Here is a 13,735-nt window from a genome sequence, read left to right as displayed (position 1 = left end):
GCGCATGCGCGTCGCCGTAGTCGTCTGCGTCGTGATCACTGGGCCATGCTGTCGTGTGGCCTGGGTGTGTCCTGCGAATCTGCTATGGTATGCTATGGCATACCATAGCATGTTGCTCTGATGGTACCGTGCCAGCCATGCAGTCCTGTGTGCACAACCCTAATGAATGTGTAGCGACTTAACCCTAATCTATTCATCCCCATAAAGGAAGGAGATGGAGGAGATGGAGAGTGAAAAGCGGCGCACAGCGGAGAGCTGCGATGTGTGCAGTATCTATTGGTAATGGTGTATGAACGACATGATAAGATACGTTCCCCCGCATTTCGGGCGGATACTTAGGTGGATAGCCTCCATCCACATCCCCCAGACATGTAGCAGCAGCAGCCATGAAGGTCGAGCAGGGCTTCCAGCAGCGCCCCTTCGATCTCGGTGACCCCTGGTCCCGCGACCCGGCCTTTCGCGCCGTCGTGCGCCGTCTGCTCGCACCGGCACCGCCAGCGCTGTCCGCCCAGCACATCTCGCAGCGCCTCAGCGCATTCTCCCTCCGTGTTGCCACACAGGCACGCCCCTGGTCCCACCCGGGCCGCTGTGCAGACCCCGTGTTGGTCAACTGTGACAACTGGGGGCGCAGGATCGACCGTCTCGAGACCAGCGAAGGCTGGCGCAGGCTCACGCAGTGGAGCGTCTCCAACGGTCTCATCGGCGAGGCCTACGGCCCTAAGGGTCAGGAGCAGTACCTCTGCAGGAAAGAGTACGACAGCGCCGGTGGTAGGGAAGCCCTCGGTGGATAGTGAGTGTTTGCTTTTCGTACGCGCAAAAGCCCGCCCTCCACGACCTGATTGACTCTTCCCACACCGGGTTTCAGCGCCCGTCTGTACGCATTTGCACGTACCTACCTTTTCGCGCCCGACTCACGCGTCAACGTATGCCCGACATCCATGCAGGATGGCGCCGTACGCACGCTCGAGCTGTACGGCACGGACGAGCAGCAAGCCACATACCTGCCCCGCTTGCTGTCGCGCGACGTCGAAACCGTCTGGATCGCTGGGCAGTGGATGACCGAAAAACCCGGCGGCTCCGACGTCGCGCAGACCGAGACGAGGGCGACGCGTCTGGAGAGCCTGGCCAGCGCCTCTTCAGCGACGACGGCAGCCCCCATGCAGCCTGGCAAGCCGGGCGACCTCTACCTCCTCGACGGCTTCAAATGGTTCTCCAGCTGTCCGGACGGCAACATGGCGCTCGCGCTTGCGCGCACCTCGTCGTCCGCCTCAGGCGCCGGCTCCGCGGGCCTGTCTCTCTTCCTCCTCCCGCTGCGCAAGTCCGCCCGCCGCCCGATCCCTGCGCACCTGCAGCGCTTTGTGCCGGACAACAACCCGCACAACGACTACAACGGCATCCGCATGCATCGCCTAAAGAAGAAGCTCGGCACTGAGCTCGTCCCGACCGCTGAGCTCGAGCTCGATGGCGCCATCGGCGAACTGATCGGCCATGAGGGCCGCGGCGTCTTCTACATTGCCTCGGTGCTTAACCTGACGCGCCTCTACTCGGCCTCGGGCACGTGCGCCGCCATCAGCTACGCGCTCAACATCGCCACCGACTACGCCGGCCGGCGTCGCGTCAACGCGACGCACGACGCACCGCGCGGAACACTGCTTAGCGAAGTACCCATGCACGTCGAGCGTCTCGCCCGCGTCAACGTCACGCACCGTGCGCTGCTGCAACTCGTCTTTGGCACCATCGCGCTGCTCTCCCTCTCCGAGGCCCGCCGCGCGACGCCGGAGCAGGATGTCCTTCTGCGCCTCCTCACGCCCATCGCCAAAGCGTTCAGCGCTCTGCGCGCCACCGAGTGCTACGTGCAATGCATCGAGGCGCTAGGCGGCCAGGGCTACATGCAAGAGTCCGGCCTCGGCGACGTCCTCAAGAGCGCCACCGTCGAGCGCGTCTGGGAGGGCACGCCAAGCGTGCTCAGCCACGACGTCAAGCGCGTCCTCGTCAAGAGCAAGGGACTCGCGCTCGTCGTCTGGCTCCACAGCGCCAGACGCGCGCTCAACACCGCAGCGGGGGTAACGGCGCAGGAGCGCTTGCAGACTGTCAAGCAGGTCGCCCAGGCTCTCGACAAGGCACTCGATGCCGTCGCGTTCGCCTTCCTCACCAACAGCAGCAACAACAGCGACGACGGCAGTCCCCAGCTGACGCAGCTCGTGCACGACGGCCACGCGAGCCGCGCGCTGCTCGAGGTCATCGGGGTCGTCCAGTGCGGCATCGGCCTGCTCGAGCAGGCCGCGTGGTCTTCCTCTTCGTCTTCGTCTTCGAATTCTTCGCACAGTAGCGAGCATGATGCTGACGACGCGCGCACCGACGTCGAGGTCGCGCGCAGGTGGGTCCTCGGCGCAGAGGGCGGCCTACCCGAGGCGCTGCGCGAGCTCGGGGACGTCCGCGAGCGCGTGTTGGCTTCCAAGCAGGACGCTGTGCTGACCGCTCAGGAGCTCACCAAGCGCATCGTGTTTGATGGGCGGCGAGAGGCTGGCCAGCAGGAGCAGGAGAAGCGCCAGAGCAGCGATGATCAACTCGAGCTTGTCACCTGTAGCGCAGACGCGCTTCGGCGCAGCTGGGCCCCCAGCGTAGAGCTTAGCACTCGCACTCGCTCACGGTTGTAATCTGTAACAGCGGCAGACAAGCTTGTCTCTGCACATGTGTTGTATTCTTGAATCTGCTCTTGTTAATTGCGGCGATGCAATCTCTTGCGTAATTGCCAAGTGGGCACTGGAGGACTCGAGGTGGGCAGCACATCAAAGGTTGGTGATTCCCCCACGGTATGGTCAGTATCACACTTCGTTGTATACCGCCTCTCCCTGTTCGATCCTCCGCCACATTCTTCGAGTCACAGGCGAGGATCCCAAAACAAGTAGGATACCTATCGCTTCTTTCGCATGACATGATGGACGCGAAGCTCGAGCGTAGGGTCGCCCTGCCGACGCGAAACGGTTCCATCGCCCATGCTGGCGGCCGTGATGGCAAGCAACGCGCTTTCCGCCTGATGCGTGGCCTCCTCGTTGCTTTTATTCTCATCGCCAGTCTGCTTCACTTCTGGCAGCCCCGCGAGCCGCAGCCTACGCATCGCAGCAGCCACAGGAGACCGTCTCACGGCTCGCGCAAGCTGTGTCCGCAGCACCCTCCCTTCCAGCACAGGGTTGCCGCACCTGGCAATCTCAAGCAGCCGTCGCGCCAAGAGCTCGCGCACCGTCTCTCTGGGGCGGTGCAGGTCGACACATCCGTCTCAGACGAGTGGCCGCACGTCAAAGATGACCCGGAGCGCTGGGCCCGCGTTTTCAGCCCCTTCCGGGCGTACCTGGAACGCACTTTCCCCACGATCCATGCTCCCGGCTCCAAAGTATCGCGCACCCTCGTCAACGAGCACGGCCTGCTGTTCGAGTGGCCCGGCGCCGACCCGTCTCTCAAACCGCTTCTTCTCATGGCACACCAGGATGCGGTGCCTGTCGAGCCCACAACGATAGACCAGTGGACGCATCCTCCTTTCAGCGGATACTACGACGAGCAGAATGGGTTGATTTGGGGGCGCGGCGCTGCTGATACCAAATCAACTATTATCTCCATCCTCTCCTCCGTGCAATCCCTTCTCGAATCCGATTTTACCCCGAATCGAACGCTGGTCGTCTCCTTTGGCTTCGACGAGGAAGCTGCGGGCACCGAAGGTGCCCTGGCGCTCTCGACCTTCCTCGAGCACAAGTACGGACCGAACAGCATGGCGATGATCGTTGATGAAGGCGGATCCGTCACCCCGGCCGATACCAAGACTGGCTCTCCTGCCGTCGCAGGCCCTGCCGTCCGCGAAAAAGGATACCTCGATGTGAGCATCAAGGTCAAGACCCCCGGCGGGCACAGCTCGGTACCGACGCCGCACACTTCTATCGGCATGCTCAGCGCGGTAATTGTCGCGATGGAGAAGCAGCCGCACAAGCCTGTGCTGCGCACGGACAGCCCAGCCTGGAACCAGCTCCTCTGCGCTGCGGATGCAGGGAATACCTCCCCCAAACTCACTCGCGCTATTCATGTCATCCTCGATGCGCAAGACGAGCTAGACGCTTTGTCTGCCACGCCTCGCAACGGCGGCGGCTGCCCTCAAAAGGCGATGCACCGTGTCACAGCACTGCAAACACGGTTGAAAAATGCAAAGAAACGCGTTTTGAAGCTAATGGACCCGATCGAGAGGGTGGCGTTCCAGACCACACAGGCTGTCGATCTCATCAAAGGCGGGGTGAAGGTGAGCCTACATTCCCTTCTCACACGTTGCATCATTTTTTAAAAATATACTGACTGCCCGCTCGCACGCACATGTGCCAGATCAACGCTTTGCCGGAGGAAGCGACCGCGGTCGTCAACAGCCGCATCGAGCCTGGTACGCCTGTGCAAGAAATCCGCGAGCGCACCGCACGCATCGTCGCACCTGTTGCCCGACAGATGGGCCTGAACCTCGATGCCTGGGGCCAAGAGCGTCTGAGCTTCCGCCTAGACCCCACAAAGGCAAAGGGCACGATCGTTCTCTCGGACGCGTTTGGAAGCGGACTAGAGCCGAGCCCGGCTACGCCACTCAACGGCGAGGAGGCCAAACCGTGGCGTCTGCTCAGCGGTGTTATTCGCGCTACGTGGGACGCGTCTGACGCAGATGCATCGCAATCGACTTCAGACGGCATCACCGTTGTGCCGACGCTCATGGTTGGCAACACGGACACATCACGTTACTGGCGCCTCACGCGCCACATTTTCCGCTTTTCTGCTGGCACACTCAAGCTTGAGCCAGAGGGCACAGGCGCCAAGACTCCATTCGGCGGCATTCATACGGTTGATGAGCGCGAACAGGACGACGCGCTCGCACAAGGCTGGCGCTTCTATTCAGCCTTGATTAGAGCTGCCAGCGAGGTCGAGCTGTAATATCAAAAACAAATGATGAAGTGGAGAGGGATAACAGTAGATATGCTATCGTCGCCTATGACGAGCGTTTGTTTGGGTTATGCTCATCATCAACGCGCTAGAAAGCCGGCCGAACCATCTTGTGGGCCTCGAGGCTGCCTCGTACCGTCGCTCACCTTAAAGCGATTCGTAGGTGGCCGTGGCTGCTCGCTGCTGTTGCTCATGTCGCTCGCGCGAGAAATGCTCGGTGTGTTGGAAGGACTGGAGCGGGTCGATGAGCGAGGAGGTGCTTCCCTGCCCTGGTTTGCATTCGCGTGCGCGTTTGGCGAATTGCGTCCTGACCCACCTCCACCTCGCCCGCCTCTTTGCTGTTGCTGTCCTTTTACCCCTCGCCGTCTTGTGGGTCCTTCGACTGCAGAACGCCCAGATCCTTTCACAGCCTCGCTGCTGCCGCTCGCTTCACTCGCTGCGGGCGATGTGGAGGACGTGGGGGAAGAGCTGTACGCAGCGCCAAGCTCGGACGTGGTCCCGAAAATCCTTGCGCGCGCCTCTGCATATGCTTTCTCGCGCTGCTCAAGCGTCATCGCTGTCGACGACGCGCGTGCACTTGATGAGCTTGAAGACACGCCGCTACCGGCTCCCGAAGCAGGACTGCGCCGCAGGATTTTGGGGACACCTCCTTCGGCAATGCTGTTAGTCTGCGCCAGGGCGGCGGTCGGTAACGTGGGGCTGCCGCCGACAGCAGCGTCAGAAGGACGTAGAAGAATCACACCTTGAGGACTCGCAGGACCAGAGGCATTTCTGCATTTAGGTGGTGCATTCGCACGAGAATGTGTCAACAAGCTTTATTGTGACACCAGCTCTGCGCTGTGAAAGACTCACGCTTTCTCCCAAATGCTCCGACTATAATCGTCCAACACTAGTGCTCGTGGTCCCGGATAGTCTTTTGATGACTCTAAGGTTGTGCCTTCTTTCGAGGTGCCGATATCCGCTTTCCCCAAGTTCTCGCTGGAGGCTTCAGTAGCAGACGCCTGCTGTGCGCCTTGGTCGGCCGTTCCATCACCACGCTCGCCTCCCAAAGATTCGGCGTCCCAATCGTCGACAACAGCGTCGGGCGCCTTGGCCTTTTGCTTGATCTGGATTCGCTTCGTAAGCACCATACTGCTTCTTATCTGAGTTTCGGCCTTCGAGATGGTGAATCACCTGTCCGGAGTGAATCACTTGTCCCGAGTCCAGAGGTTCAACCAGGAAACGGGGGTCAGGTGCTACACGTGCGCCATGCTGAGGATGCGGTTCTACACCGCCTGTTCTTCGCTGATTAGCCAACGACGCCGAGGCTCTGCACGCAACTTTGTCACAGATGCTTGCCTCTTACTTGATGTTTTTGTTGTTCCGGCTTCCTCTGGCGAAGCATATATGGTGTTCGACGCGAGCGAGCGATGAGAAAAGATAGCCTCTCCATCTTTCGGAGGGGGTGAATGTGTCTTCCGAGCGCGAGTTCCGAAGAATGCAAAGCTGAGTGATCGAGATGCAATGTCTTCGCGATGCTCAAATAACGTCGTAATTGCTTTGCAGCAAGGATCCAAGATCGACTTTCATCTCCACAGGAATTCTAAGCCATCGCCCAGGTTTACTTTGAGAAGTTGCAGTACAGCGTGCGGCTCGAGCTCCATCGCACCGGGCGGTCGCACCAAGAGTTGAGGCAATGGCGTTGGATCCAGGACAGGGAACCACGGCCAGCGGTCCATCGACAACCGCTTCTCCAACGCCACAACCCGTAGAAGGCAATGTCAGCTCTTCAACGCCGGTACCAAATTCAAGGCTCGCAAGATCTTTTCCTCGCCTGACGGCGACTTTTCAAAAGTTCAGTCAAAGCAGAGCAGGTCACGGAGGTGCTTTTGTATGGCGATACCGTCGAGGGTTCTTGATCGGATTCGGCTTGACGTACACGGCATTGGCCTACAGCATCGCAGCAAGGGATCGCTAGTAAGCAGGTCTGAAGCCACTAAAGTATTGATTGCATATTGAAACGCGGCTTGAATGACTCCAGCCTCCGTGACTATGTTCACGACAACACCTATCTCGTGTGGAAGATCTATCCCGGCGCGGTCGTCGAGTCGCGATCGCCAGCGTCCCTCTCTAATTTACTCATGGCGCCTAGTCCAGGGGAAGACGCACCGAAAGTGCTTGAGCTGTTCGAGGCGATACGTGCCCTCAAATACGCACAGCAAGATCCTAGGATCCGCGGCATATTTGCAGACTTTTCCTCTCTGCACGTGCCATCGAGTGTCGCGCCTGATCCATTAGGCCTCGCACAAATCGAGGAGCTGCACAGTACGATTGTCAGTAACTCTACCTCTTGATATCTGGCGCCTCCCTCTGACACGCCTTCCCACCCTGTCCACGCAAGCATGAGTTCAAGGCCATGAAGAAAGAGCAGCTGCAGGACGAAAAGGCTCGCGTCGCGATCGCGTGGAGCGATTCTTTCGAGTCGCAAGGAGCATACCTGCTCGCAAGTGCATTTGACGAAGTCTACGTCCAGCCCTCAGGCGGTGTACCGCTGATTGGTCTTTCGGCGCAGATCCCATTCATCCGCAAATTGCTGAACTGGGCCGGCATCAAGGTCCACGCTATGGCGCGCAAGGAATACAAGAGCATGGTCTCGACATTCGTCGAAGAGGAAGAACTTCCGCCTGCGCAGACGCAAAATGAAGCGGAATTGTTCGGAGAGCTGAACCGGTCCATGTGTCATATGATCGCCGTCTCGCGCTTCCCTGACTTGGACGCGGATGAGGCGGAGTCAAAGGTCGCTGATCTTGCGAAGGACGGGCCGTACAGCGGACGTGAAGCTCTGCAAGCAGGTTTGATAGATGGTGTCAAGCACAAACGTGAGCTCATTGAATCGCTCTTCCAGGAAGAGAAACCGTCGGGAGGGGGAGAGAAGGAAGAGAAGGAAGGCAAGAAGGTCCATCCGCGTCAGGTGGGAGAATTACGATTGGATGCACCCGAAGCTCCAAAATTTAAGGTGTGTCCGCCTCTCTCTGCTTCTCTTGCATCACTTTGAGCTGACTTGGACCTGTCCGCAGAGCCTATGGGACTACAATCGTATCAATAACAAAACCCTCGACAGAAATTTGAGCGATGACGAAATCGTCGAAGTCGGGGTCGTCTACCTCAACAGCAGCATCACATCCGTTTCAGCTTCTTCCGTGATCAAGGGGCTCAATGAGCTCGCAGACGATGATGAGATCAAGAGTGCCGTCATCAGAATTGACAGCGGTGGAGGTGAGCCGCTCTACGACGACCGTTCCTGGCTTCCTGTGCTGTTTTTGACACCTGCTTCGAATCAGGCGATGTGGTTGCAAGCGAAAGCATTTGGGATGCCGTCCGGCGAGTCAAGGCCCGAAAGCCCATTGTAGCCTCATTCGGGTGAGTCCCGTATATTATCTGACAGTCTGACAGTTCAAGTGCAAAGCTGAGCAATCCATGCGCTGCTTGGCCCTCAGAAATATCTCTGCATCGGGCGGCTACTATGCGGCAACTGCTGCGGACGCGATCACCGCAAGCGAATCCACTGTGACAGGCAGTATTGGTGTTGCCTCTATCCGTCCCATCATTACAAAGAAGTTCTTCGATCGTCTCGGCATCTCCATACAGTCCTTCTTCACGGGATCAACTGCCAACTCAGCATTGCACGAGGCGGATGCAGCGCAAAAAGCGAGACAAGAACAATATATGGATGAGACATATGCTGACTTTCTGCAGAAGGTGAATCGCAATCGAAAAGCTTTTGGTGCTCATGTGAAGCCCTCCGTGCTGACCTGACCTTGGCGACAGGTGTGCGAGGGGCGACAAATGACCAAAGAGGAAGCTGACAAGCTCGCTGGCGGTAGAGTGTACACGGGACTCAGCGCATTTGTCGCATGCAACCAGGGTGTAGAGGCAGAGTTCGACGAGGAGAGCGGAATTCTGACCATGCACAACGCCGAGGGCGAAGAAGAGGGCACATTTTTAATCAAACCTGCCGAAGGCTCCGTCAAAACTGAGGAGGCAGAAAGGAAGTCCTCGCCCACCGTATCGAAGGCCCCAAAGAAGAAGAAGGTCAAAATCTCCGACCTCACCTTTGAATGGAGCACCCAAAGCTCTGAGACGGGCGCTGGTAACAAGATCACCACGATTGTCGGACACAAGCGATCTCCGGTACAGGATGAAAAATGCGAAGATGGCGATGAGATACCGTTACGGACAGCAATCATGGCAGAAGAGCCCGAGTCCTCAGTAGACGAAAGTAAACAGCAAGACGCGAGCAACCAGAATGCAAGCCGTGGATTAATTGACATGCTGGGAGGATTATACGATGCCACATTGCTTAGTGTCACCTTAGGGATGAAGAAGGAATGGGAAAAGAAGGGCGAGGAGATGCCCGAACAGCCGGAGAGTCTCGCCGCCGATCTGTGAGTTGACAGCCATTTTCACGAGGCGAGAGAACAGCCCTGCTGAGTGTGTGCGCCTTCTCTTCTCGCAGGCGCCTGGTCAAATTCCCTCGCGAGAAGGCGTTCCTCCAGCGTGTGCGAGAGCTCAACCGAAAGGGTGACCAACCGTCGCTTTCGTGGGATGCATTCAAGATGGAATGCACGGCCATGATCGCGCGAGCTGCGCTTCGTTCTTTAGCTATAAGTGCATCGCAAGCGGAGCCCACGGACCTCGTCAAAGCTTTCCAAGATCCCACACTCGGCAGCCTGACGGCAAAAACGCGGATGAAGATGCAGTACTTTGGGATGGCACCGCAATTATAGACCTGTGAGAGGACGGGCCAGTCGACATAGACACACTGCTTCTACATGTATTGAATGCTATTTCAGGTGATTTCTGCCCCGTAAGATGCTCAGTAAAATATATTGGTGCACGAATTCCTGCCCGAAAACAAGGTATTGAATGGTATGCTATGCGGCTTCTAGAATGCGTCTACGTGTCTGTGCGTTCATGGCCTCGGTCCACATGTCTTGTTCGAGGCGAACGGCGCTGTTAGGAAAGCGAAAGGGAAGTGATTAGCATTTTCAAGCGAGGCCAGGGTGCACAAGACTTAAGGACATTGCAGACTCACGCTGCGAAAAGGTGCTGCAGCTGCTTAAGGCGTGCAGGCATAATCGCCCCTTCGTCTGCAAGCTTCTCCAGGTGATCTGTGCCGGGTGCAAGTGCGGGAGCATATCGTCAGCGTACTGCGAGAGCCCACAGTCTCTATACCTGTTTCTGGGTGACGCTACTCACCCACTATGGACAGGGCCGTCCGGCGAAATTCATTGCTAGCGTACGCGTCGATCCACTCCTTCTGTTTGTGATCGGCACGCCGGATAGCACCAACTTTCTGTCCGAGATAGCACCCTATTTCGGCATAGCCGAGCATGCATGGCAGAGTGGCTACGAGGATCTCGAGCGTACCCATACGCTCGGCGACATCGACTGCAAAGCGCGTGTACGCAAGCGTCGCAGCGCTCTCGGCGATGGCTGAGCGACCTTTTTGAAGCAGCGTCTCGCGTATGATGCCCCACTGTGCACACAACTTGACGTGCAGCTCTGACTCGTCGGCCATGGCGAGCGACAAGTTGGAGAAGCGGCGAATATCCTCAAACGACGTCGCCTTTGCCGCGGCCATGGCCCACACGTTGGCATACTGCCGCAGGAAGAGGTAGTCCTGCTCGAGGAAGAAGACAAAGCTCTCGTCTGGCAAGGTCGCATTCGCGATCGCTTCGACGAATGGGTGCCGGACGAAACGCTCCCACTCGTCGAGACAGTGGCCGATCAACGAGCGCACGAGCGGCATGTGCTCGCCCGGCGCAGCGGCAGCGTCGGCGCAGGGACTTCCGATCGCACGTGGAAAGATCAATGAGGCATGGTTAAGCGGACCGGGGCCCCTGCCCAGGTCTGCTATCCCTCGCGCAATCGAAGCTTGCACGTACTCGATGCCAAGCGCGGTCGCTTCGCGCGTCGAGCATCCTCCTGAGAGGTATGTGGCGATGGCAGAGGAGAGCGTGCAGCCGGTCCCGTGCGTGGCAGATGAGTTGAGGCGCGGCTTGAAGAAAACGGTGAAACGGCCTCTCGGACGCGAAGGGCTGCCGCGTTCGTACAGGACATCGACAACGACTTGCGAGCCCTTCTGCTGTTGCTGTTCTGCTCGACTTGCCAGCACGGCAGACCAGGGGCGACAGTCCATGCGGATAATAGCGACTTCTCCATCTGAGCTCTCGATGATGTCGCAGCCGACAGTCTCGGGGAACTCCGATGCGGCTCTGTCCACGCTGCTGTAAGGTGCCGAGGTATTATTCGGCACGAGCTGTTGCAGAGCGTGTTCGACAATGTTGCGATCGAGTTCGAGATGGCCTCCCTTGACCAGCACCGCCTCGGGACCTAGCTGGCAGATCTCATGCGCGGCACGCATCAGATCGGGTAGTGACTGGACATTGTTGCCCAAGCTGCTGGAAGAGGAGGAAGGAGATGTGGTGTACTTTGACCTGCCGCCATATGCGACCCGTAGGATCGATTCTGCCTCAGGAATGTTGGGCGTGAGCAGGTGGCAGAGCGGAAGGACATGCTGTATGAGATGCTCGATCGCTTGCTCTTCCAGCAGTAGAGAACCCGAGGTGGAGACCATGACAGGGTCGACCACGATTGGAGGTGGTGGTGATACATTCCTTACGTCTGAAGTTCCTTGACGAGTCGCTCGCAGAAAGGCGGCTACGGTCTGGACGACGTTATCGTTGGCGAGCATACCGACCTTGAATGCGTCGATAGCAATGTCATCCTGCAATGCCGCAAGCTGTTGTTGGACGAATTCGGCCGGCACGCTGTGAACCCCTTTGACGCCCGTCGTATTCTGCGCCGTCAGTGCGGTGATGGCCGACAAACCATAACCCCCGAGCGAGAGGATGGTCTTAAGATCGGCCTGTATGCCTGCACCGCCGCCGCTGTCAGAACCTGCGATGGTGCATATGCGCGGTGGAGCGGAGGAGAAGAGCTTTCTCGCAGGCCGCGATTGAGGTTGCGGTTGCGACTGTGAATGCGACTGCGACATGTTGATCAGCTAGCGCTGTGATGAGCTTCCTGATCGACCCTTCGCTCTTTTGCCATTCCCCCGCAAATCGCTGTTGCATCAGATGCCCCTGGCTATTACTTTGTCGTACAATCTGAGTGGGGCCAACGGTGACACTCTGTCCATCATCTGCAACTTTGACGACGTACGATGCACTCAAACGGATACAACGCCGTTCGCCGCGTTCCTGGCCATTTGATGTGCTCTCCGCGCATGTGCCGCTTCACTGCGATGGTTCGTTCCACACTCAACCTGCTAACATCGATTTTTATTCTTCTTGAGCTCGGCACTCTGTGAACATCTTTACAACCGTTGTGCATGCTCCCCGCAGGATGAGATCAGATCAGCAACACAGTTCAGCATGTGTTTGTAGCATTTGGCGTGCTTGCGCAGAAAGACCGATGACGCGCCACGCCTCGGGTTTTGGGCCTTCTTCTTTGGCGAGATGTGGCAAGCACATCCATCCTTCCCTGTCGCTTCCTCCACGTTTCCAGATCCGTCGCTACTGGCTATAAGGCGAAGGTCAGGCAGCCGAAGTGTGCAGTGCAATCGCACCCCGTCGCGCCGGGCAACTCGAGTTCGCTGGCGTATTTGCGCCTACCTTCGAGCTTGTCAAAGTGTGTTGTCGCTGATGTGTGGGAACGCAAGCGTTGACGGCTCCAATACCCAAAAGCAGAATGGCACTACCCCTCCCCTCTCTCTTCTTTTTTCTTGGCCACTCAAGATGAGTGAGCCGAATAAAATCGAGAAGCTTCATCGGGGTCACTTAGCAAATACTCGCTGCCTCACTCTTCCTGTTCGGCGAAAAGATGAGAACAGTTTTGCGCTTCTGCCTGGATGCCGAGCGCTCAACTCTATCGCAGGCAGAAGCAGATGATAGCTCTCGCCCATCTATAGCACTCTATCACCAGTCTGGGCGATGCATCGGCCAACTCTGCTCCCACGCGCTCCTCACTTCCAGCTCATCGGCATTCGGCCAGGCGTCGAAAACAAGACGGCCCTGACTTACGATACGCTAGTGATGCTATTTGAGCCGGCCACACGCGAGATAGCTGCTCGATCCGGTCCTTGTAAAGGCAGCATGCAGTCCCCACTCGATCTGGCACGCTCCGGAAGACGAAGCTGAAGAATTTCTGTGATGATACACAGCTCTACCGGTCCTGTGGCAAAAGTGTGTTCAGCGCAAGACTGAAAGGATGATCTTCGGCTTCCCCCTGCCGGAATAGCGAGCGGGAACTGCTCGAAGCCTGCGTTCAAGGGATGTCGACGGCGATTTGCTAGCCCACACGCGCGCTCGGCATTGCAGCTTTCAATCTAGCATGGCGCAACGCTCAAGGACGACTCCTATCTGGCTGACTTGGCTCTCATGAACAGCATGGTCGTCACAGTTGGCCTCCGCACCAGATGCATCCGACCAGCCACACCACCCATGAGCTCTGCAACCGCAGCTCGCACGGGCCACCAGTTTGGGCTAGGGCGAACAACGCGTGGTACTTTGCGTTTTTTATCATACGTATGTGAGCACTCTGGCTTGGCTTGTACATGAGAGACCCTATTACCGTATTCCATTCCATTGTGTTGAAGCCTGAATCGTACCCAGTACCAGATGATGGTGCAATGTACAGACGCTGGCATGTATCTATATAAGCATGGTTGCTGGTCGCTGTGTACCGCTTGCATCGGCAACTTTTCTCCTCTGTTGTCGAGAAGTTGCCGAGG

General features: G+C 57.8%; 5 protein-coding genes across 5 annotated transcripts; 3 read left to right on the top strand and 2 right to left on the bottom strand.

Annotated features, from left to right (window-relative positions):
• Positions 1-386: 386 nt before the first annotated feature.
• On the top strand, positions 387-2,018 carry K437DRAFT_208259 (acyl-CoA dehydrogenase/oxidase C-terminal; the record flags this gene model as incomplete). The annotated part of the gene is made up of 2 exons (XM_013385799.1): positions 387-790; positions 866-2,018. Coding segments are annotated over 2 exons (1,557 nt in total), but the record flags the coding sequence as incomplete, so codon positions are not given.
• A 1,019-nt stretch (positions 2,019-3,037) lies between these two features.
• On the top strand, positions 3,038-4,950 carry K437DRAFT_227591 (carboxypeptidase S; the record flags this gene model as incomplete). Its single annotated transcript, XM_013385798.1, has 2 exons — positions 3,038-4,282; positions 4,363-4,950. The coding sequence occupies 2 exons, from the start codon at positions 3,038-3,040 to the stop codon at positions 4,948-4,950; spliced, it is 1,833 nt and encodes a 610-aa protein (XP_013241252.1).
• A 30-nt stretch (positions 4,951-4,980) lies between these two features.
• Positions 4,981-6,361, bottom strand: K437DRAFT_192710 (uncharacterized protein). Its single transcript, XM_013385797.1, has 2 exons — positions 5,812-6,361; positions 4,981-5,730 (listed from the first exon to the last, which is right to left on the bottom strand). Exons 1-2 carry the CDS (start codon positions 6,087-6,089, stop codon positions 5,040-5,042), a joined length of 969 nt encoding a protein of 322 aa, XP_013241251.1. The 5' UTR covers positions 6,090-6,361; the 3' UTR covers positions 4,981-5,039.
• Positions 6,340-9,846, top strand: K437DRAFT_275822 (uncharacterized protein). Its single transcript, XM_013385796.1, has 8 exons — positions 6,340-6,915; positions 6,980-7,271; positions 7,340-7,954; positions 8,016-8,214; positions 8,280-8,358; positions 8,436-8,697; positions 8,767-9,383; positions 9,455-9,846. The coding sequence occupies exons 1-8, from the start codon at positions 6,635-6,637 to the stop codon at positions 9,723-9,725; spliced, it is 2,616 nt and encodes an 871-aa protein (XP_013241250.1). The 5' UTR covers positions 6,340-6,634; the 3' UTR covers positions 9,726-9,846.
• Positions 9,799-12,229, bottom strand: K437DRAFT_192618 (uncharacterized protein). Its single transcript, XM_013385795.1, has 3 exons — positions 10,198-12,229; positions 10,034-10,109; positions 9,799-9,951 (listed from the first exon to the last, which is right to left on the bottom strand). The coding sequence occupies exons 1-3, from the start codon at positions 11,996-11,998 to the stop codon at positions 9,873-9,875; spliced, it is 1,956 nt and encodes a 651-aa protein (XP_013241249.1). The 5' UTR covers positions 11,999-12,229; the 3' UTR covers positions 9,799-9,872.
• Positions 12,230-13,735: the final 1,506 nt, after the last annotated feature.

The sequence above is a fragment of the Tilletiaria anomala genome (genome assembly GCF_000711695.1).
Source record: "Tilletiaria anomala UBC 951 chromosome Unknown K437scaffold_96, whole genome shotgun sequence".
Lineage (NCBI taxonomy): Eukaryota > Fungi > Basidiomycota > Exobasidiomycetes > Georgefischeriales > Tilletiariaceae > Tilletiaria > Tilletiaria anomala.
Note: the sequence above shows the minus strand (reverse complement) of the source record. Positions and strands in the feature narration are given on the sequence as shown.